This window comes from Aythya ferina (genome assembly GCF_964211825.1).
Source record: "Aythya ferina genome assembly, chromosome: 20".
Lineage (NCBI taxonomy): Eukaryota > Metazoa > Chordata > Aves > Anseriformes > Anatidae > Aythya > Aythya ferina.
The window spans coordinates 4,443,076-4,463,536 of NC_140318.1; the positions used below are offsets into that span (position 1 = coordinate 4,443,076).

Consider the following 20,461-nt stretch of genomic DNA (forward strand, 5'->3'; position numbering starts at 1 on the left):
ACTGAAATTCTTAATCTTGGTAATTTAGAGGATAGCGTGTTCCTTATTTGCTAGCAGTCATTACTTTTGCGTGCTGGACATAGTTAAAATCACTGTATGACGAAGTATTCTGAAGTGTTTCAAGAGGTGTTTGTTTCCTTCTCTTCCAGTTCTGGATGTGCTGTGGATTGGCACGTACGTCTTCACTATTGTGTATGCAGCAGAGGATGGGACACTGGAAACACCTCCAGACGTGGTCATAGCCACGTTGCCTGTAAGTGCAAACACGTCTCAGCTACAGAACTCTTTGTTGCTTTTGATACTGTCAGAGTCTCTGACCAGGTTCTTTTAGGTATTCCATGCACAGAGGGTAAAATGTTTAATATCAGATTCTCTTATTGGAAGATACTTGATGTTACATGGGACTTCAAATTTAGAAAACTGATACAGATACTGATACAGGCACAATGCAGCAGTTGCAGTTTATGGTTAGATCACAGTACAAATATGATTCCGTTACCTGTCTCTGTGTGCTCGCTGTCATGACACTGGGTGTCCCCAGTTGCTAGGGAGGAATACGTGGTTTGAAACCAACTGAAGTCTATTCCTCTCTTTAAAATTCTTATCCTAGTTGTTTAGCTTTTTATACTATTAAGTTGGGCTGAGCCCCAGGTTGACTTCCACCTTCTCTGGCTAAACCTAAGAGACATTCGCATCCTTTTAATGAACTCCAGAGAAACCGGGTTTACACCACCAGGTGATCCATTCAAAAGGTGACAGTTGGGTATCTAAAACAAAGGCCACTCTCCAGTTCCATGTGGGCTAAGTCAGCTTCTTTGCAACAGCTGTGGTCAGTCACAGATCCTACTGTAAATCTTGGTTTTGGTGTTGGATGGGGACTAGGAGGAGGAAGTAATATCTATGTGGAAACTTACGAGTAACCTGTTGTCTGATGACATCAAATTATGATGTGAAGACTTACAGTGTGAAACAACACTCCGGAAAAAACCTTACCTGATGTAGAGTTGTAATATATGTAACGGATTTTTGTATTTGTTTAGGTTAAGGATGTTTTGGGGCCTGATTATATTGGTAAGGCCCTGGTAAACTTTTTCTTGTCCCTTTATCTTTAAGGGGGAGGTTTTTTGGTTTGTTTTTGATGCCTGTTCTCTTCTGAAGTACATAGGCAATTATTGCTGTACCCTGTGACTGTGATGCACTCATGTTTTATGTGAAACTATTTGGTTTCTGTACTGGAAGGTAAATTATCAATGTTGGTCTTACAGAAGAAGGAAGAGAAGAGACCAGAGAAGTTTGTGAATTTCATGGAGCCTTGCTATGGGAGCTGCACAGAGAGACAGCATCATTACTTCCTCAACTATGTTGAGGAATGGTGAGTTGCATGAATTGTGGCAGTCTTTTCCTTGTTGTGTGTGTCTGAGTCATCTAGGCTTCTCCATGTGTTGTTTCTCCCTTCTGTAAATTATGTAACACCCGAATATGAGCCAAATGAAATTACAACCTTGAAAATGCTTTATTTTATATATATAAAGTACAGCCTATTTTTCTTGCATGCTTTATCTCCATACTGACGTACTCATTTGTCTGATGAGAACGTGTGTTATCTTCATACAGGTACATAAGATTGTTTAAAATCTACATGTATTGTAACAGTTTCCCCTGTCACACGTTTTGGGAGGAACAGTCAGTTTCATGTTGTTAGTGTAACTTTATTATTAGATATGAATATGGTGATGATTAGGGGAGCTGGGGACCTTGCCCTGGAGTGTCATATTTGTATCCTTGCTTACAGGGATTTAGTTCTGGCAGCTTCAGCAGCTTCCACAGAAGTCAGCATCCTAGCAAGGCAAGGAGATCAGGTAATATTTTTCTTCCTGTTTCTTGAAAATCTAAGCAAGTAAAACCTTTCTAGTATCTGAAATATAACAAAATGGTATGGTTAAAAAAATCAAATGCCTTTCTTTTTACATGTGAGTTGCACAAAATATTAATGTAAATGTAAACCTTAGGTGACCAGAAGATGAGTGACACAAAGAAGAAGGGATAAACAAACACAGTATGCTGTGAACCAAGTACCCCAAGTCTATTTTTTGTGATTTGGTTGGTAATCTAAAAATGTGGTCAAATTTGCTGGAATAAAAAGTGATTCATATGAGGTCATATTGAGGTAAAACATTGACTATTTGTCCTTGAGTCTGACCTCAACTCTGCCATACATTGCTAGGGAAGAAATCACAGACAAATCTGTGGAGGGCCCTGATAATTCTGACATTTGTTTACCTGACAGGGCAGGTAGATCCTCTCCAGCTTCTTTGCAATCGCATCTTTCAGCTGTAGTAGAGTAATGTTCTGAATAAGACTGAACACAGGAAAGCAGTAGTCGAAATAATATTTCTGCTTCTTGCAGACCTGGGAGTCATGGGTTCTGGAGGACTCCAGCAGAGCAGAACTTCCTGTGACAGAGAAGAGCGATGATACTTTGCCTGTTGGTGTTGCTGTGGACTACACCAGTAACATGCCCATCCCAATCAGTAAGTGTTGTTAATTTTTCTTGTGGAATAGTCCAACGGTAGAAATAAGAGATTTTTGAGGGGCAATCTGGTGCTTAGGGTCCTGGGAGATGGTTCTGACAGAATCTGTCCTGCATCTTTATAGCAAGCACATAGCACGTGTGTGATTACCTCTGTGTAGGGATTTAAATGGCAAGGTGTTAAATACGGTTCTTCCTGAAAGGCTGCAGCAGACTGGGATGCTACAGTAACAGATGTGGAAGAGAAAGCACCTGAGCTCTGTCTGTTTTTTTACAGAAATGGGGTAGCAGTGAGTTTAAAGGGGTCATATTCTACCATCAGGGATTTCAAACGGCCGTCTGACTTTCCCCATTATGCTCATAACTTGTGTCATTTTGCATAACTGTTTGTATTAAGTACATCTGCAGTGATCTAAAGGACAAAAAGGGGTTAGTTTCAAAACCAGTAAAAGCAAGGATCGTTGAGGTGAATGTGTAGGTTTTAATTCCACATTAAAGCACAGAGCCTGTACTGACTGAACCCTGCTGTGCTCTGCATCTAGCCAGCTGCATTATTGCTGTACCTTCTGTGCTGCCTGAAGGCTCTTCAAAGCACATTGTCAGAGGCTGAAGCTGAAGATACATCTGAGCTATTGTGCTGTACCTTAGTGAATTCTGAAAACTCTCCCTTGAAACCCAGAGGCACTGAAATAAAGATGCCTTCAGGCAGAGTGGAAGGTACTGCAGTCAAGAATTCCTGAAGAGCACAGGAGGGTGCCGATTAACTGTGAACTGCAGCAGCCTTTACCTGAATGAAAACTACAGCAGGGAATTGAGGTCAAACTGTGTACTTTAACACAAAATTGAATTTGAAGTATTTTCTTTGTTAATCTATACAGTTACTGGATTAAGGAGTCTGTCAGAACAGCTTTTTTAAGCCTAGGTTGTGCTACCTCAGTTTATAGAAAGGTTTTTGGAGAAGCTTGTTGCTGACACGTTCTGTGTGTTCTCACAGAGTGTAATCAGCTGCTTTTTGGCTGCACATTATTTGGCTTTGCAGTTCACAACAAGCTTAGATTGAAAAGAAACCATATTTGTCCTGAAGCATGTTTCCATGTAGAAACTGCCCTTCCCCAGCAAGAGCCAATAGAGGGAGTGTAGGCATACCCTGCATGGGCCAACAGAAGAAAAGCACCAGTGGAAATTATAGCAGTTCTTCCTGCATCCTAGATTTACTCTTTTTTTAAGAATGCTTAAATTTACACAAAAAGTTTTAGAAATATACAGAGTAGGTCAGGGCCTTCAACTGTCCTGAGAACACTTGAACTGAAGCAGACTAACTCAAAGCTGCATAAAATGGAAGTATTTTATATCAGAGATTCAAATCACCAGCCTGTTGTTTACAGGATTTTTTTTTTTATTTATGTTGGCTGTCTTTACACTTGAAAAGCTTCCAATCAAGCAATTATTTCTTACCTTATGTATATGAGTATTAGTGACCTATTAGGACCCAGTGGAATGTGGAGAGTTGCTGACAGAAACTGAGGGCTGAAGAAGGGAGCAGCATATAGCTGAAAAGAAAGGATTACCTGAAAATATGAAAATGCTTGGCGCAGAAATTCATGGGTGAAGGTTAGGCTTTGACAGTCAGGAAATTATATTTAATTGTCAAAAATAACCTTTTGTCTTTCATTTGTGAATTTATATGAAGTCAGGAATAGGGAAGAATAAAGAAGGAAAAAAAATACAGGGCATTCAGGGGGAAGTACGGGAACAAAGATATAAGTTAAAGCAAGAAGGCAGAAATGTAAGAAATGTTGTGGTGTATGGTCTGTGGCAGGTGATGAGAAGACCCTTCCCCCAGCACCTGTTCTGATCTTGCTCTCCACGGATGGTGTACTCTGCCCGTTTTACATGATCAATCAAAACCCAGGGGTCAGATCGCTTATCGTGACCCCAGAGCCATTGCTGACAGCAGGGGAGAGAGCGCCAAAATCAACAGGTAAGGGCTCCAGTGGGCTAAGGAAACTCTTGCATTTGTGGATCTTTTTCTATAAGTTCAATATTCAGACACGTATGCAGTCACATAAAATGTTTTTTAATTTTCTTTATAATAATAATGGAAGCAATTCTTGGGTGTCTGCTCCTCCCAGGACAGTTCTCCATCTTCTGCACATCTGAGTGAAATTATTTAGTCCTGTTTACCATAGGAGATCTCAAGCACTTTGCAGACTGCACTTAGTTTCTAATGTGCAACCTTTGGGGAACGGGGCCAAAGCACTTCTACATGTAGGAGGCCCTTTGCCCAGCTTTGAGGTGGTGTGAGTGAAACTGCAGCAGTGACTGCAGGCTCTGCTTGGTGACAAGGATCAAGATCCAGAGCAGGGTCTGCACACTCCCAAAATGAGAAGGGTTTTCTTCCATGTGTTTTGCCATGGGAGGCGATGATGTAAACAGAAGTGTTTGACTGCAGCAAGAGCTTATTTAAACAATAGCTTTCTGCAGTGCTGTGAAAACAGCGTTAGCAGGTAGAGCAGTAGCTTTTTCTGAGTGTGTATTGGTTGTGATATGCAACGTGAAGTAAGCAGTTTCTTATGCTGGCGTGTGCAGGTCAGTTGGTCGTTCTGCTTCTCTGCCTGCATGCAGCAATTGCAAACCCACCATTTTCTTACATAAGCCCAAACTTGCATCTCCTCCAAACAGAATGCTTTTGCCTGGCAGCCTGCCTCTCTGCAGTGCTGGCTGGCTAGTGTGCTGACAGCCTGTTTAATTTGAGCTGGCAGGAACCTTATCAAAATCAGTGGAGAAAGGTGAAGGCTTTTCACAGGAAACTCCAGGCCACAGTAATCTGGACAGACTTGGGGAAACTGTAGTATTGATAATGTCTCGGGGTTTTTGCAATTTCTATAGCAATTGTTGGGCATGGGGACTGGAAGCCCTGCTCCCTCTTCTCTCTTTCTCACTCCGTGGTCTGTCTAACAAATGAGATAGTACCTAACTGCCCCATCACGTAGTGTTTGGCCTTGCAGTACCTTCGTCCATTAGTCAGTGCAACCAAATGAGTCTCTTTACCTGTTTATCTTCCCACAGGAAGTACTGCCGCATCTCCGACCACTCCGCCGACTTCTTTAAAGCCTGACACGGTTCCAGCTGTTGCTCCTACTGCCCCTGCCTCAAGTCTGCCTCCAGCAGGAGGTGGAGCAGCTGCTTTTTCCTTTATGCCTTCAGCTGTGAAGCCACCTGGCACTACAACCAGCGATCCTCCTCCTTACCCCTTTTCCACTGACACCTCCAAGCAAGCTGTGGCTCCCAGTCCCGGAGCAGGAACGTTCTCTTTCTCCTCTGCTTCTCCCAAGTCATCTGTAACAGCTGCTCCGTCTGCCACCACTGCATCTGCTGCCACCACCTTCTCTTTTGGATCCATGAGCTTGAAACCAGCTGCAGACAGCTCACCTGGGCCGCCACCCTCCACAACACCCATTGCGCAGAAGTTGTCTTTCGCCCCTTCAGCTTCTTCAGTCAAAGTGAACCTCAATGAGAAGTAAATACAAAGATAAATTAGATAATGTGGTAGCTGGGTAGCTGTTAAATCCCTCCAGATGTGGACGGTGTGTGGTAGTTCTGAAGGTCACACAGTAGTTTCTGTTTTTTTTCCCTGACAGCTGTTTTCTTTGCTACCCAAAAAAGCACTGAAGCAGCCCCTCTTTATCCAAGATATAGGTGTCAAAAAAAAAAAAAAAAAAAAAAGCGGGGTGGAAACCCTCAGTGATTCCCATGCTAGAGGTGATGTTCATGGACAAAATATTAGTCAAGGGAGTTGCCAAAAGTTATATTGGTAACTTACCAAATTATCAGAGACTTTTTTTTTTCATGTCTGCTTCATAGGCATGAGACATTAATCCAGTGCTGTGGTTCAAGGTGAATTGGTTGAAGAACTCTTCAGGGATGCTGGGATTCGATTTTTTTTGAGACTGATTTAGTATGTTGCTGGTAGCACAATTTTCTTTCACTCTTTGTTGAAGGTTCCTTACCTCTAACCTAAAGAGTCGCTTGCAGTGCTGGGCAGGAGCTGTATCCATAGTTAATTTTTTGTTTTCCTACTCCTGTATTGAATAGAGGAGATGCCAGACTTTTTTTTTTTTTGTTGTTGTTCTTAAATAGATGCTTGCTCAGTGAATACAGGACCTGAAGTCTTCAAAGCTTGTTTGTGCTGAGAGTTCATTCCAGCTGAAGGATAACTGATACTGATTAGAGACTGTGCAAAATAGATTTGAGTGATGAACATTCTCAGGTTTCATACACCTCTCTTCCCTCCAACTCCCAAGACTTACCTCACTTTCTCAGAAAGAATGGTTCAAAAGGCAGGGCTATGTTAATTGGAGTTGCTGTCTGTGGAGAGCAATTTTCATGTAAATGTATCTTAAGAAATTTCTGATGGTTCAAATGATTATTTTTTTTAATTAGGGCAGTCTTTGCTACACTGGCATCTGATGGTGGCTCTTAGGGCTTTTTAAATTTGATATTTTGTATATAAAGCAAATAATACGCTTGTGAATTGGCTGAAAATTTAACTTGGCTGCCTTGAGGGCCTGAGTTTGAAGATGAATGGAAGTTCATCTTCTCTTGCAGAATTTCTCTTTGAACTTTGCTGCAAGGTTGGAACTGAAGGGTGACTGAGATTTGCTATATTTGGTGCTTTTGTGCAAAATGATGAGGTGCGTTTTGAAGCAGGGTAGCAGTTTTTGCTCACTAGGAGATCTATGGTAGCAGACTTTGTGGTTCCAGATATTCAGAAATAACCCTGAAGGGGTCTTCCCACCATTTCCAGCAGCTGCACTTGTGATTTTGTATCTAGAGCTTAAGTTATTGCTGATCCCTGGGGTGGTTCATTTGTTAGAGCTTAGTGGTTCATTTTGGATGGAGAGAAGCAGCCAGGACTGGTTCAGATATGAAATATGCCCTGTGTCTTCTGCAGGTTCTCTGCTGTAGATTCCTCATCTCCCACTAGCAGTGGTGGTCATGCCAGTTCCACGATGTTTTCATTTTCAACCAATTTAAAAACTGCTTCTGGAGGTCCTCTGAGTCAGTCCACGCCACCCTCTGCCTCTCCTACCGCACCACTGAAGGCTTCATCCCCTGCACCTGCCACAGGTAGGAGTCTGATGCATCCTGTTGGGAACAACATATTACAAACAATGTTCTGAAAGTTTTAGAAACTAAATCAACCTCACCACATCCTCTTATTTTTTTTCTGCTGCATTTACTGATGCAGCAGTTCTGCACACCGTAATGCTGTGATTAGTACTGAAACTGAGAATTTTCTCCATTTGTGCAGTTTGTTCCCCACGGAGCCATGTGGGAAATAATATGCTCAACTTCTTAAGTTCTGCCACAAGTTCTGGCATTTTCAGTGCCCTGCAATATAGCTCTGGTTAAGAATCTTTCTGGGCAGTCAAGCAAATTGGTGCCCTGACTTGCATCTGGAACATATAGAGTTCAGTGTTCAGAAGCGAGTTTAAATTGTATCGCATTCATCTGGTAGCAGAATAATATTCCACCTCTCGCCTGATTGTGTGATTGGGGACCTTGGGGTCCTTCAGGAATGTGCAGCCAGATATTTGGGAGTAACAGCTGTTGCCATTAGCAGAGAAATTGAATGGGAGTAAATGTGCACCTGGGGAAGATGTTTTCTTTCACTAGGGCCTCTACCTCTATCGCTGCTGGATTTGATGCTGGCAATTAACCAGTCTGATCACAACCAGTTTTCTCAAGCTTAATGTATGTTCATAAATTACTGTTTCTCTTTTTAAATTCTAGTGGCACGTCCTGCTCAAAGTATGCCTTCAGGTTCTTTACTACAGAAGACAGCCAAAACTAACTCTTCGGCAGCGAAGCCAAGCTCTACTCCGGTAATGAGAATTTGAGTGGATTTTTTAGAGGGGGAATGCTTTCTGTTGCTCGTGACTTGCTTAGAATTCCTTGGACTGAATGAATATTCCTAGGTCCAAGAACTAGATAGCTTTTGATGTAAAATACATAAATTAGCTAATGAGTGGGACTAAAACTATGTTCTCCACATAACTTTGACCAACTTTCATGTATGTTGCCATGATCAGAGTTGTAGAAACTAATTCTTACCAATGCTTTGGAAATGAGGTTTAACTACTTTCCTAGCTAATAAGCAGGCAAGATTTGTCTGGATGGTGTTTCTTGAGAGACACCAGCTTTGGATAACAAAATCAAAACAGTAACACAGAGCAGCACACAAAGATTTCCTTTGCTCTCACAAAGCTTTAGGCACATATCTTCAGGTAGTCTGCAGTGCTACCTGGAATGTGCACGTACTTTTCTTAGTATAGAGTGGAACAAATATTTATGCTTATGACAATTGCCTCCCTAGTGACTGGTGTCTGAATGGAGCTCTAACAGCAGGCCTTTTCTATACTCTAGACTCCCTGTTGCTAGAGCTATATTCTTAATATTGGAGTGAGGTTGTTTGTTTTTTTTCCTCCAGGGCAAATCAGCAGTCCCCAGCGCTGCTTTAGAGAAGCAGGTCCACCAGTGGAAGGATTCGGACCCTGTCATAGCAGGAATCAGAGAGGAGGTGAGAACTTTTTCAAGCAGTTTTCTTAATTTTAGAAGCTGGAAGACCACTGTATAGAGGCACAGCCATTTCTTTTCAGTTCACATGTATTTTGATGAGGTCTTTCAATAGTTTAGGAATCAGAATGGAATTTTTTCACAAGATAGTCAACCTGTTTTGTACTTGCTGTTTGTGTGTCCTGTTCAGTCATCTTTAATTTCAATTGCTGTTCTGGAAAATTTGGGTATTCCTTCCTGTTGCTGTGCAAGAAGAATTTCCTGCTTTTCCTGTAAAGTCAGAGGTCTTGATGGTGTTGTAGAAACATGATCTGTGACTTTTGTTCCAAACCCTGCTGTGTTTTAGTGGCTGTACGTTCTTCTTGACTTTGCAGATTGCGCATTTTCAAAAGGAGATGGAGGAGCTGAAGGCCCAGACTTCCAAAGCCTGTTTCCAAGTGGGTACTCCAGAGGAAATGAAAATGTTGCGAACTGAGTCAGATGATCTTCATACCTTCCTCTTGGAAATTAAAGAGACAACAGAGGTGAGCATTGTGTCTGAGCATCTTCAAACTACTTAACTGCTCAGCAATGACTGTTTGTCACCCGGTGTTTCCATTTAACCTGCTAGAGCTGAACCAAGGTAGATGGAACCTCTGAATATGCTACTTTAACATGGGGGCAACGTTTGTATTTGTTCTTTCAGACAAGCATTTGCAGGAGCTCCTGTGTTAGAGATGGCAATGAAAATATGTTACTTTGAACCTTATCCCATCTGTTCTGTTTGCAGTCTCTTCATGGAGATATTAGTATTCTGAAGACAACTTTGCTGGAGGGATTTGCAGGGGTAGAAGAGGCTAGAGAGCAGAATGAGCGGAATCGTAGCTTGGGCTATTTACGCTTGCTCTATAAGAAACCCTTGGATCCCAAGAGTGAAGCACAGCTCCAGGTAGGAAGCGTGTTAACCAGCTTCTAATCTAGAGGTTTAAATGAAATAAGTGAGACTTCTGTGTGCAGGTGCCCAGTGGTTTTGTTCTGCCCTAGGTAATTGCTGTTCTGACACAGTGTGCTAAAAATGTGATTAATTTTGTTTCTCTGAGTTTGCAGCATATCCTGAAAATCTTCTGCTAAAGCTTCTCCGAGTTGTTGACATTAGCCAACATTGTCTGTAATGAGACAAAATTCCTGCTGAAGGGAAGTATCTCACCTGAGATCCAAGTCCGTTCTAACCTTAGTACCTGACTCTTGACTCCCTGTTCCTTCTCAGTCTGTAGTGTTTGTTCAGGGATTTCAGCTAAAGGAATATCTTTTCAACACGGTGTGGAAGAGTTCTTGGAATTACTTGTATCTAAAAGTGCCTTTTAGAATAACTTGATGACTTACTATGATTTACCGAAATTGTGTGGTTAATTTTGTGGATGACTGAGCCTAAAGTTAAATGATACTCTAAAAGCTTGGGCACAAAGGAGAAGATAACCAGCAGTTCCTGAAGAGGCTTTCAAAGGCATGAAAGAAACCGGGGTGAAGCACTGAGAGGGCTATTTAACCCTAGGCAAAATAGGCTGAATGTGCTCTCCAAATGATACTTGGTCTTTTGTACATTGATAAGTTCTCCTTAAGGAGTTTGTCTAGCAGGCTGAAGACATAATTGAATGTCGTCTTTGTTACAGTAGGAATTAAGAACGTGCACGCAGTTACTAGGCATCAGCTGACATGAAGCAACTTCCTTTAGGTCTGATATGTAATTTTCACCTGGACTCTGCAGATTGATTCAGTCTTAATTTTCTGCCTTCTTTGTCTCATTTTCCTGTGACTTTTCGAGCTTATGCTTGTGACTTGAGAGGGCTGATAAACTTGAAAGGCATGTTTCACTCGTGTAGACAGACGATCACGTGGAAAGAACGACAGAGTAGGAGGGAAGTGGAAATGAACTGGAATGTAAGGAGAGTTTTCAGGTCAAGTTTCTGGGAGTTTGTTAGAAAGACAGCTTGATCTGACATAAACTTTATTCAGTTTGCATCACCCCTCTTCTCCTGGCTCAATAGTGCTCTCTTGATCAATTTATTATGCTAGCTTTAAATGAAGCTTCTTAAAAAAAAAATAAAATAAAGACCCTGGGGCTTTTCTGATATCCAGCCATATTGACTTGCTGCTCAGAGAGCTGCCGCTGTATGATGTTTAATAGCTGGAGAGGAAACCTGTGCTTCGTAATGTGTAAACTAAGCCCACAGTAGTACTGGATTTGGTTTCAGGTTGGGTATGCCATATTTAAATTTCATGCTGTATCTTGAAAATGGTTGTCATGGAATCCTTCCCAAACAATGTTACTTGGCTGGTTCCTCATTGCATTTAAGGGAACATTCTGTTGAGATGGGCTGAAACCAAGTGCAGTTTCCATTTTACGAGATGGGAATTAAAGAGATGTTCGTGCTGTGACAGGTTGGAGGGATGACAATTATGAGACAGAAGGCTGGTTTCATTTAGGGAGCAGGTCTTGTAGCCAGAGATCTCTGGCTTAGTTGTGCCAGTTGTGCAACCATGTGGTCATGGATAAGTCACTTTATGCTCTCTGTGCCTTATTTTTTTTTTTCTACCTATAAAAATCAAGTTAATTCCTTGCCTTAATGTGGGAGTTATGAGCATTCCTGAATGCTTTAATGAATCATAATCTGTAAATGCTGGTATCCCAGAGCCATGTGAATAGCGTGCCAGGCTTTGATCACCTATAATTGTTAGATGCTTCAACAGTGTAAAGTGGGAACGAGTGACTCATCTGTTGGAAATAAGGTTTGAAATAAGGTTTGTTTTGTACAATGCCTGATGTTTGTACCACCCTTTCTGAAAAGTCCTGGCAGTATTTTGCAAACACTACGGAAAGTCTTATTTCTAGTGTAGAGTTGGGATAAAATGGCTGGGCCGAGGATGTTACGTACTCCTCTGCTAATTAATAAATACGTTTTCATTGTGTTGAGTTCTGTTGTGCTGGATAAAACTTTCCAGGCAGAAATATGGGAAAGTGTCACATGGCGTGGACTGAATGAGCCAATGGGTCTTCAACTTCTTCAGCTGAAACAGATTTCTGAAGTCAATTAAAGTCTGTTTTTATTTTACATGGCAGGAAATTAGACGCCTGCACCAGTATGTGAAGTTTGCTGTCCAGGATGTGAATGATGTTCTGGATTTGGAGTGGGATCGGCACCTGGAACAGAAGAGAAAGCAGAAGTACGTAACTGAAATTGGAATACAGAACTGTGAGGAACTTGTCAGTGATTCAGATGTTAGTCCTTAATCAACAGACAAAAGTCTTTTTCCATTTCATAGTACAGTCTTTTTTTTGAGGGATTTATGATTAAAGCTCAGCTAAGATACCTAACTGGCAAGCTGTAGGTTCACACAACTCGGCTTCATGAGTTTGTTACGTGCTTGCTGCATCTCCCTGCATGACGTAAACAGTGCTTATGGAAAAACCTGTAAAATAAACTCCTTTGGGACCAAGCACACTGGTGGTAGCTAATTCAACCTTTCTAATAGATAACATATTCTAGTAAATGAATAAACTTTCGGCATGTCCAAAGGAGAAATGTGCATTTGAAAAGAACAGAACTGCAGTGGTGCTCAGACCAAACTGTGTTTGACTTCATGGAGTTTAAGTAGCTAGAACCAAAAAACAGCTTTGTATAGACATGTCTGCTTGTGGCCAGATATGTAGCATGGTCTTTATCCCTGTCTCTTGATTTGCTGTCTGAAGGCGTTTGATTGTTCCTGAGCGAGAGACCTTGTTTAACACCCTGGCTAATAACCGGGAAATAATCAATCAGCAGAGGAAGAGACTAAATCAATTGGTGAACAGCCTACAGCAGCTCCGATTATATAACCAGACATCTCAGTGGAGTGTTCCCAGCGATACGTCTTCTCTTAGCAGTGCTCAAAGGTATGTGAAACACCAGTTTGTGAGTGGTGTTGCCACTCTGCTCTTGTCCCCAGCAGCATGCAAGGGTGTGTCCTCCAAAGAATGATGTTTTGTGGACGTGGTAGGGGAGAGCAGGATGTCCTAAACGGGTACTGAGCTATGGCCAGGTAATACAGAAGCTCATTGTTTATATTCTGTGATGTAGTGTTTGCTTATCAGAAATTTCCCCTGAAAGTTACATTTTTATAGTAGTGTAAACAGGACAATTAAACGTCTGGGTTGAGGCATTGCTGTTTTTGTCTGAATTTGGGGGAAGAAATGAATGGCTCTTTGACTCCTCAATGTAATTCAAGCAATGTGTGTTTAAATAGCACAGTATCTAAAGGAGCCAACTGTTCTAAGCCAGTGGTTCTAGTGACTCCTTTTGGCTCTCTTTTGTTCCTGCTTTGGTTGGTTTCTTTCTCCTGATTGTGTTTTTTCACTGCTCTGCCGTGTCCCAGTTTCGACAGTGACCTTGAAAGCCTGCGGAATGCCTTGATGAAAACTACCTTGGAATCACACACCAAACCACTGCCTAAAGTACCTGGTAATGTCTTTTCCTGATATTCACGGATAAATGATTTTATTTATTATTATTTACTTGCGCTTTGGTATAGACTAATAACTTTTTTCTATTTTCCAGCTAAATTATCCCCTGTGAAACAGGCACAGTTGAGGAATTTTCTAGCCAAGAGGAAGACTCCACCAGTTAGGTCTACAGCTCCAGGTAAACCTTTAGCTACCATAAAAGTCTGAAATGCTTTCTAGGAGGGTGACTTATCTGCTGTGGGCACCAGTTTTTGGCAGTGTCTCGCTTCTCAATGCCTTCTTCTCCCTTCCTGCTCCCTCATCTGCTCTCAATAAGAATTTCCTTCATTTACTGTCTCACCAAAAGTTGCTTTTCCTGGCAGTTAAGAAGTCAAATCCTAGCAATGTAGGGTTAAAACAGGTCAATAGAATAGCATCCTAAAATGGGATGTATGTCTGTTAGGCTGGATGGTTCCCTCACTTTAACACACACGCATGATTCTTTTTTTTTTTTTTCTGGTATTGCAGCAAATTTGTCCCGATCTGCCTTTTTGTCCACAAGATACTACGAAGAGTTGGATGAAGTCAGTTCAACATCCTCAGTTTCCCAGTCTCTGGAAAATGAGGACCCACAGGTGGCAGACCAGGAAGAAGAGGCTGCTCCAGTCCAAGTCCCTCGCCATGCCCCTGTGGTCCGTACTCCATCTGTCCAGCCTGGTTTGATGGCTCAGTCTCTGCCCTTTGGGAAACAGCACCCCTCCCTGGGTACTTTGTGTGAGTTGTTTTTGCAGTCTCTTGTTCTGTACATGTTCTTATCAGTATCTTGAAGCACTGGTAATGGATACAGTGCTTCAAGTCCCGTATTAATGAGATTGCAGCATGCAGGTTTATGTTCCCAAGTTTCCAGAAGTAGTTAGCAGAGCTTCATTGGCTGTACTTTTCTGACAGCCTGTTACTTTTAGATTGTACTGGCTGTAGGTGGCACTGTCTTCCTTTAGTAATTTGCCTTAAGGGCAAATATTTCTTAAAATAATGCCTCAAAATACAGGAGACTGAAGCACTTCTGCATTTGGTGGGAATGGACTAAGTGAGACCAGAAACAGTAAGAACTGTTTGCATATGCTTCCTTGTCTGAGAGGTTTTTTTCATCTCTGTAGTCAGAGAACATGAACCTCCCTAAATGAAAAATAAGCTGTCAGCAGAATTGACTGTAACAACAAACTGAAAGTCATCTAATGCATTGAAATGACAGCTGCTTCGATTTACTTGCCGAATTCATTGGAATACTGAAACTGTCTGTGCCAGATAGAGTTGATTGTTTAAAAAGCATGTGGGTCAGCCTTGTCAAAAGGGAGCTGTGTACTCACAGGAACTGTAGTTCATCAAAGGCTTTCACATCTTTCTGAGTTGAAGAGATACAATGAGCTGTAATATTTTTGTTTGCATTTATAGTGCCTACGTCTTCAAACAGAATCATACCACAAGGGGCAGACAGCACAATGCTTGCAACAAAGACTGTGAAGCATGGGGCCCCTGCTCCCACCGTCACTGTTCCAGCACCACAAGCAGCTGCTGCAGCAGCTCTGCGGAGGCAGATGGCTAGCCAGGCCCCAGGTAAAAGGATGGCTAATTATCCAAGTGACCTCTGAGCATTTGAATGTGAATTTCATGGGAATTTAGTGCTTGAAAAGGAGAAGACCATCACAGTGCAACACATCTCTGTATGTTGCAGCCTCTGAGCTATCCAGTCTTTTTTGTCTTCCTTCTTCCTGTAAGCTACTAGTACAAAATACCTGAAAAACTCCCACTTCAGGTTTCATTGTACCCCTTCTGATCTGTGCTCTGGCGGAGAAGTCAATGACTTAAGAGATTCTTGCACAGCTGGAGAACCAATTGATCTGCATGCAAGAAACTCTAGACACTGTTGGAAAGCAGAGAAATGACGTTGCTGGCCCATACTAATAACTCTTTTTGTTAGCTATGCAGTTACCAATGTGTACTGTAAAAGAGTTTTAATATTGAAAAGTTGAACTGTTGAGTTAAGCTTTGGGTATGTTTGTAAGGTTCTGAGTTGATACGAGAAAGGTTCCCCAATTTAAGCTTTTTTTGTTTGGTTTTAGACATTCCTGGATGCTTCTGCAATATTGTAACATCAGTGCAGAAAAAGAAACAAAATTCAGTTACTGGTAGAAGAATTAATTTAGTTTATTTTCCTTGCCCAAGGAGAGCATAAGTGCACAAAATGGACTAATGATGTGAATTCTGGCAGATGCTGGGGTGTAATTAGGTAGGTCATTTCTGTTAACCCATGATATTATGATGTAGGTAAGGGACAGTTAGTAAGTGTAATTAGATTTGGACAGCCAACAAGGAAAAATGTACGAGCTCTGTGAGAAGCTGCCCACTTCTTTAATGTCCTTACTGAAGGCTGAGATGGCCAACAGTGTGGGCCAGATATACCATATACCTTCTAGAAACTTACCTGGGTTTCTTCTGGCATTACTCTGAGACACTATATAGATTGTAATGCTTAGTATGGAGAAGATATTTACCCCCTTTTTTTTCCCTTTTTCCCTTAAAGCTGTAAGCACCTCCTTGACTGAATCAACTCTGAAAAACGTTCCTCAGGTGGTAAATGTGCGAGAACTGAAGACTGGTGCGTTGACTCCAGCCGTCTCTGCAGTAATAGGGTAAGTGGGTTCTCCCCTTTTTTCTGGTAGCCTTTGCTAATATTTGCAGTAGAGCGCACACACCAGTGGGGAGCAGCAGTAGTATTTTATGTGTTCTGACTTATCTCTAAATGTATCCACTTTACATTAAGCCTTGAGTTTGTGTAATGAAAGGAAGAAATACATTCTTTCCAGGTCGTTCGAGGATTTGCTAATGTTTGGCATGAACAAACAACAAGACCGGTATTAACATCCTTCTCCACTGGTCTATGAAATACGTTTTAGTGCATTCCCTCCTGGTGGAATCTAGTGCTTTGATTGCTAACATGCACTTGGGATCTGGTGTCTCTCCAGTCACCTATACTGTTCTGCCTCTTTCTGTGAGGGAGGTGCACCTCTCTGTCACCGTCCTTGGTCTGTGAGCTTAAGCAGTCCAGTTCTTTCTACTTCCTTGTCTGTTACAGAGAAAACCTCTGGGGTTAAGCCTCTCCTTTCTGTTCCCTGACTCTCACGCAGAGAGAAGGAGAACTGCATGCTTGCTTCTTTTGAAACTTGTCTTCAATTTCTTGAAATAAGAATCTTTACCAAAGGGCTAGGTGTCAATAAAGGCTGATCAATTTGGAAAAATATAGAGCTGCAAAGCCGTCATCCTTGTGAGGAAATTATGAATGCTGGCTTCTGGAATTTAACCTTGAATTTAAGATTTTTCATGAGTTAGCTGTAACTCTTGGCTTTCCTGCTCTCTGCCTCCTACAGACAACAGCCAGCTCAGCTCATTCCAGAGATGTCTGTCTTATCAACAGGCTCTGTTATCAGCCACAGCACTAGTCTCTTTCCCTGTCATGGTACTGACCTTGAAACTGTCTTTGCTCCATGTTCCTACCATTGCTTAAGACCAAGATAATACGTGACTTTTTCTGGGCTGGAGTGGCAAGGGCATTACTGAAAAGCCTTGAGCAAACTTGGCGTTACTGCACTTATGTCATGGTGCAAAGGCATTAAAACCAGGATAAATCATCATCTTTATCTGATTAAAGTCCATGTGGAGCTGCAAATGTTTTGTCCACATAATTGGGGGCTATACGTGCAGCTCTCGGGATGACTTCTGTTATTACATTACACACTTGTTTAAAAAACAGAAACATACTCTTCACTGTCAAAGAAGAAAGTGAAATTCTTGTGATGCAGCCTTTCAAAAATGGAACAGTCTTACACTGGTGGATCTCAACTGATGACCTTGAAAGTTAAACCAGGGATTCTTCTGCATTTTAATTAGGAAACAGTTTGGGATATGTTTACTATTGTATTTTCTCCTAAAAGTAGTAAACTGGTTGAGGGCATGTGTGTGGATGTAATAATACCTTTTGAAAATTAAATTTTCCAACAGCTCTGCTTGAGAAATTTTGCTAAGAACAGCGTTATGGCAGGAAAGAGTTCTCTGCCTGCTTTAAATGGGTTATCTGTAAAATTGTTTTAAAGAGTCTCCTGTCTCCATCAAATATACAATGAAAAAAGTAAAGAGTGCTGGCTGTGCATAGACAAAGACATGAGTGAGAGATACGTATCTGAGATTGGTGTTCACTTGAACTGTAGATAAAGACCTGTCTTACTTTGAAAAAGCTTTAGACTCACAGTATCGATTGATCTCTCTAATGTGCAGAGCACCAGATAGATATCTTGAAGGCTTTTTACAGTCTTATTTTACAGCTGACCTCATAAAAAGTACAAACTAAAAATTCTACCCAAATGAACCTGTGCCTGGCAGTCAGATTGAGCACTAAAATAAAGAGCATTCACCTAGCAAAGTTAATACGCTAGTTTTTGTTACTTCAGACATACTGGCTGTCTTTCGCCACCACAGCACACTCTTCAGGTTGTTGAGCAGTAATGATTTTTCAGTTGTTACCAGTTGTGCAGTGGCTTGTGACTAGGTATGTTGGTGGTCCCAGTCCAATTATTCATATAAAGTCTTCAAACTGAAATCGAAACCAGCCTTTATATTGTCAGAGAAGCTGTGGGTCAAGTGATCTTGAGACCTTTCTGGGAAAAAGGTGCCTCGCTATCATGAATTTCACAGACTTCGTGTGTCATTCTTTGTCCAGGGTTTGTATGAACTTGAAATTTAGAGCTGCATCTTCCCAAACTGGGCTCTTTCCAGTGCTAACCTGAAATTTCTGAAGTGTGTGCTCTTACACTGTTCCCTCTGGGCAGAAGGCAAATCCAGGCCATGCAACACAAAGAGATCTAGTTGCTGGAAGGAAGGACTTAATAGAAATGTGAAGATCTTAAAGACATGAAACTCAGTCTGAGATAAATCATTGTTGCATGCATGTGTCCTCTTCCTTTGGAAGTCCTCTTCCTTTGGAATACAGTAGGAATCTTCTGTGAACTAGCCCGTAGCTGACCAAATAGTCGATGCAATCTGGGAGTTCTCGTGCTTTGAGACATAGAACTTTTAATGCCCGGATTCACCTACTGTCTGGGGTTTGTGACAATTGGCCCTTTCTATAGGATAGAGATCCCTTATTGCATTAGGGAACACCTGGCCTGTGTCAAGATGGAAGGACTCTACTTGGGTAAGAGACCAAGAGAATGCAATCAAGTGTTGAATTCGTTCTGCTTCTGGAGGCTTCTGGCACTAAGCTGGTGAGCCACAGACTTGAGGAGATGTTAAAACTAGATGGCTGTTATAGTGATTAACTGCATTTATGGCCCACAGCATGTAGGATGCTTCACCTTAGAAGCAGCTGTTATGCTGCAGTAATTGTGGGCTCTGCTGTACAGTTTATTTCATGGTCAAAATTCCAAACTCAAGTTGGAGAATGTAGGTTAGTCTTATCACACTTCTTGTCATGACTTCATTAATTCTAATACTACACTTCAAAGACATGAAGCACTATTTTTTTTTTCTTCTTCCCACAGCTTTCGCACCTTGCTCAGCATTTCTGAGAGTTGAATGTACTTGCGTGCACTTGTCTAGGCTCTGCACTATAAAGGAAGCTTCTTACATTTGTTATCCACTAGGCATAAAATTGTAATCCCCTTACCTGCTGATTTTTTCATCGGATGCTCGTAAAATAGAAAGGCTTGACTCTCTTCAGAGATGAGTGTGTGGAGAAGACTTGATCACTTAAGTCTAGAGCTTTAAATGCATTTGCAGTCTTCCTTTGTTAAATGTGGCTGATTCATTTAAGAGGTTTATTCCCTAATCAGATTTGTTCGTTTGGAGTTGTGTGTGGAATCTGTAATAACGGTGGTTGTTTGAGACTTCTGGAAGCTGTGCTTTTTGAGAGGCAAGCAAATTACTTCTAGAATAATCATTCATTTAACATTTTAATTTTTCTTTTTAAGATCATCAGTTCCTCACTCTGCAGCCCAGGCAGTCCACCAGGTTTTGGCAACTGTTGCTACAAATCAAGCTAAACAGGTATCTTGGTATAGAGCTCTTTTCCTTTGGATTACTGTACCTGGGCATGTTCAGTAAAGTTTGGGGTGTAATTGTTGGTGAACAGGTAATCTAACAGCCTCTTTTCACAGCTTGCCATACATTCTTGGCAAAGCATTTATTTATCTGTGACCTTGACAGGGTGGGGTCAGGTTTATCTTTGTTATGTCTTGCCTTTTCTCTTTGGAAGAATCTTGCAGTTTTCCAATGGCCATGGCCTTGCATCAGTAAGGGTTGCAGCTAACAAAGGAAACTGTGTTAAATATACCCAAATTTGACCAAAAAGAAGTGTCAGGTAATCAGGGGAGACAGTTTCCCTATTTTATTTTTATTAATATTTTATTGAAAACATTTCTTAATGGTGGACAAGCTGCTAGGTTTTATTCCCACACATTGGAAAACCATGCCAGCAGTCTCTGTCTCCTGGAATCAGTGAGCTGTTGCACATGGAGGCTTACCAGCCTCTGGAAGAGACTTGTTGAAAAAGTTGAGCATTGACCCTGTATTTAACTGTAAAGACATCTGGACCCAAGATGGGAGGTTCTGCCAAGTACTTGCTCTAGTTCATTCTCAAGTCTTTGCCTGACTCTCATCGTATCAGACCAAGATCAGAAGGGCCTTTGTTAATCCTCAGACTACGTTGACCTGAAGTGTTTTTGTTTTCAGACACCTCTAGCAAGCTCACTGAAGGGACAAACTATACCTTCCTCTGTGTCTGCACCTTGTCCTATGGCATCTACACCTGGTCCAACGTCATCTGGCAACAAAATCTCAGGTGAGTT

General features: G+C 41.6%; 1 protein-coding gene across 7 annotated transcripts in view; it reads left to right on the plus strand.

Annotated features, from left to right (window-relative positions):
- Window positions 1-20,461, plus strand: part of NUP214 (nucleoporin 214) — a gene marked incomplete at its 3' end in the record, with an annotated part of 44,417 nt that overhangs the window by 4,836 nt on the left and 19,120 nt on the right. For 4 of the 7 annotated variants that reach the window (XM_084493999.1, XM_084494002.1, XM_084493996.1 and 1 more), the window contains exons 7-27: window positions 150-253; window positions 1,266-1,372; window positions 1,793-1,859; window positions 2,408-2,531; window positions 4,350-4,511; window positions 5,600-6,050; window positions 7,485-7,660; window positions 8,327-8,418; window positions 9,024-9,113; window positions 9,484-9,633; window positions 9,879-10,037; window positions 12,207-12,310; window positions 12,837-13,019; window positions 13,499-13,584; window positions 13,681-13,764; window positions 14,094-14,339; window positions 15,018-15,179; window positions 16,147-16,255; window positions 16,430-16,477; window positions 19,586-19,661; window positions 20,346-20,454. In XM_084493999.1, the coding sequence (XP_084350125.1) occupies window positions 150-253; window positions 1,266-1,372; window positions 1,793-1,859; window positions 2,408-2,531; window positions 4,350-4,511; window positions 5,600-6,050; window positions 7,485-7,660; window positions 8,327-8,418; window positions 9,024-9,113; window positions 9,484-9,633; window positions 9,879-10,037; window positions 12,207-12,310; window positions 12,837-13,019; window positions 13,499-13,584; window positions 13,681-13,764; window positions 14,094-14,339; window positions 15,018-15,179; window positions 16,147-16,255; window positions 16,430-16,477; window positions 19,586-19,661; window positions 20,346-20,454 (2,889 nt within the window). The remainder of the gene's footprint in view (window positions 1-149; window positions 254-1,265; window positions 1,373-1,792; window positions 1,860-2,407; window positions 2,532-4,349; window positions 4,512-5,599; window positions 6,051-7,484; window positions 7,661-8,326; window positions 8,419-9,023; window positions 9,114-9,483; window positions 9,634-9,878; window positions 10,038-12,206; window positions 12,311-12,836; window positions 13,020-13,498; window positions 13,585-13,680; window positions 13,765-14,093; window positions 14,340-15,017; window positions 15,180-16,146; window positions 16,256-16,429; window positions 16,478-19,585; window positions 19,662-20,345; window positions 20,455-20,461) is intronic. The other 3 variants (XM_084494000.1, XM_084494001.1, XM_084493998.1) reach the window with 1 other exon arrangement.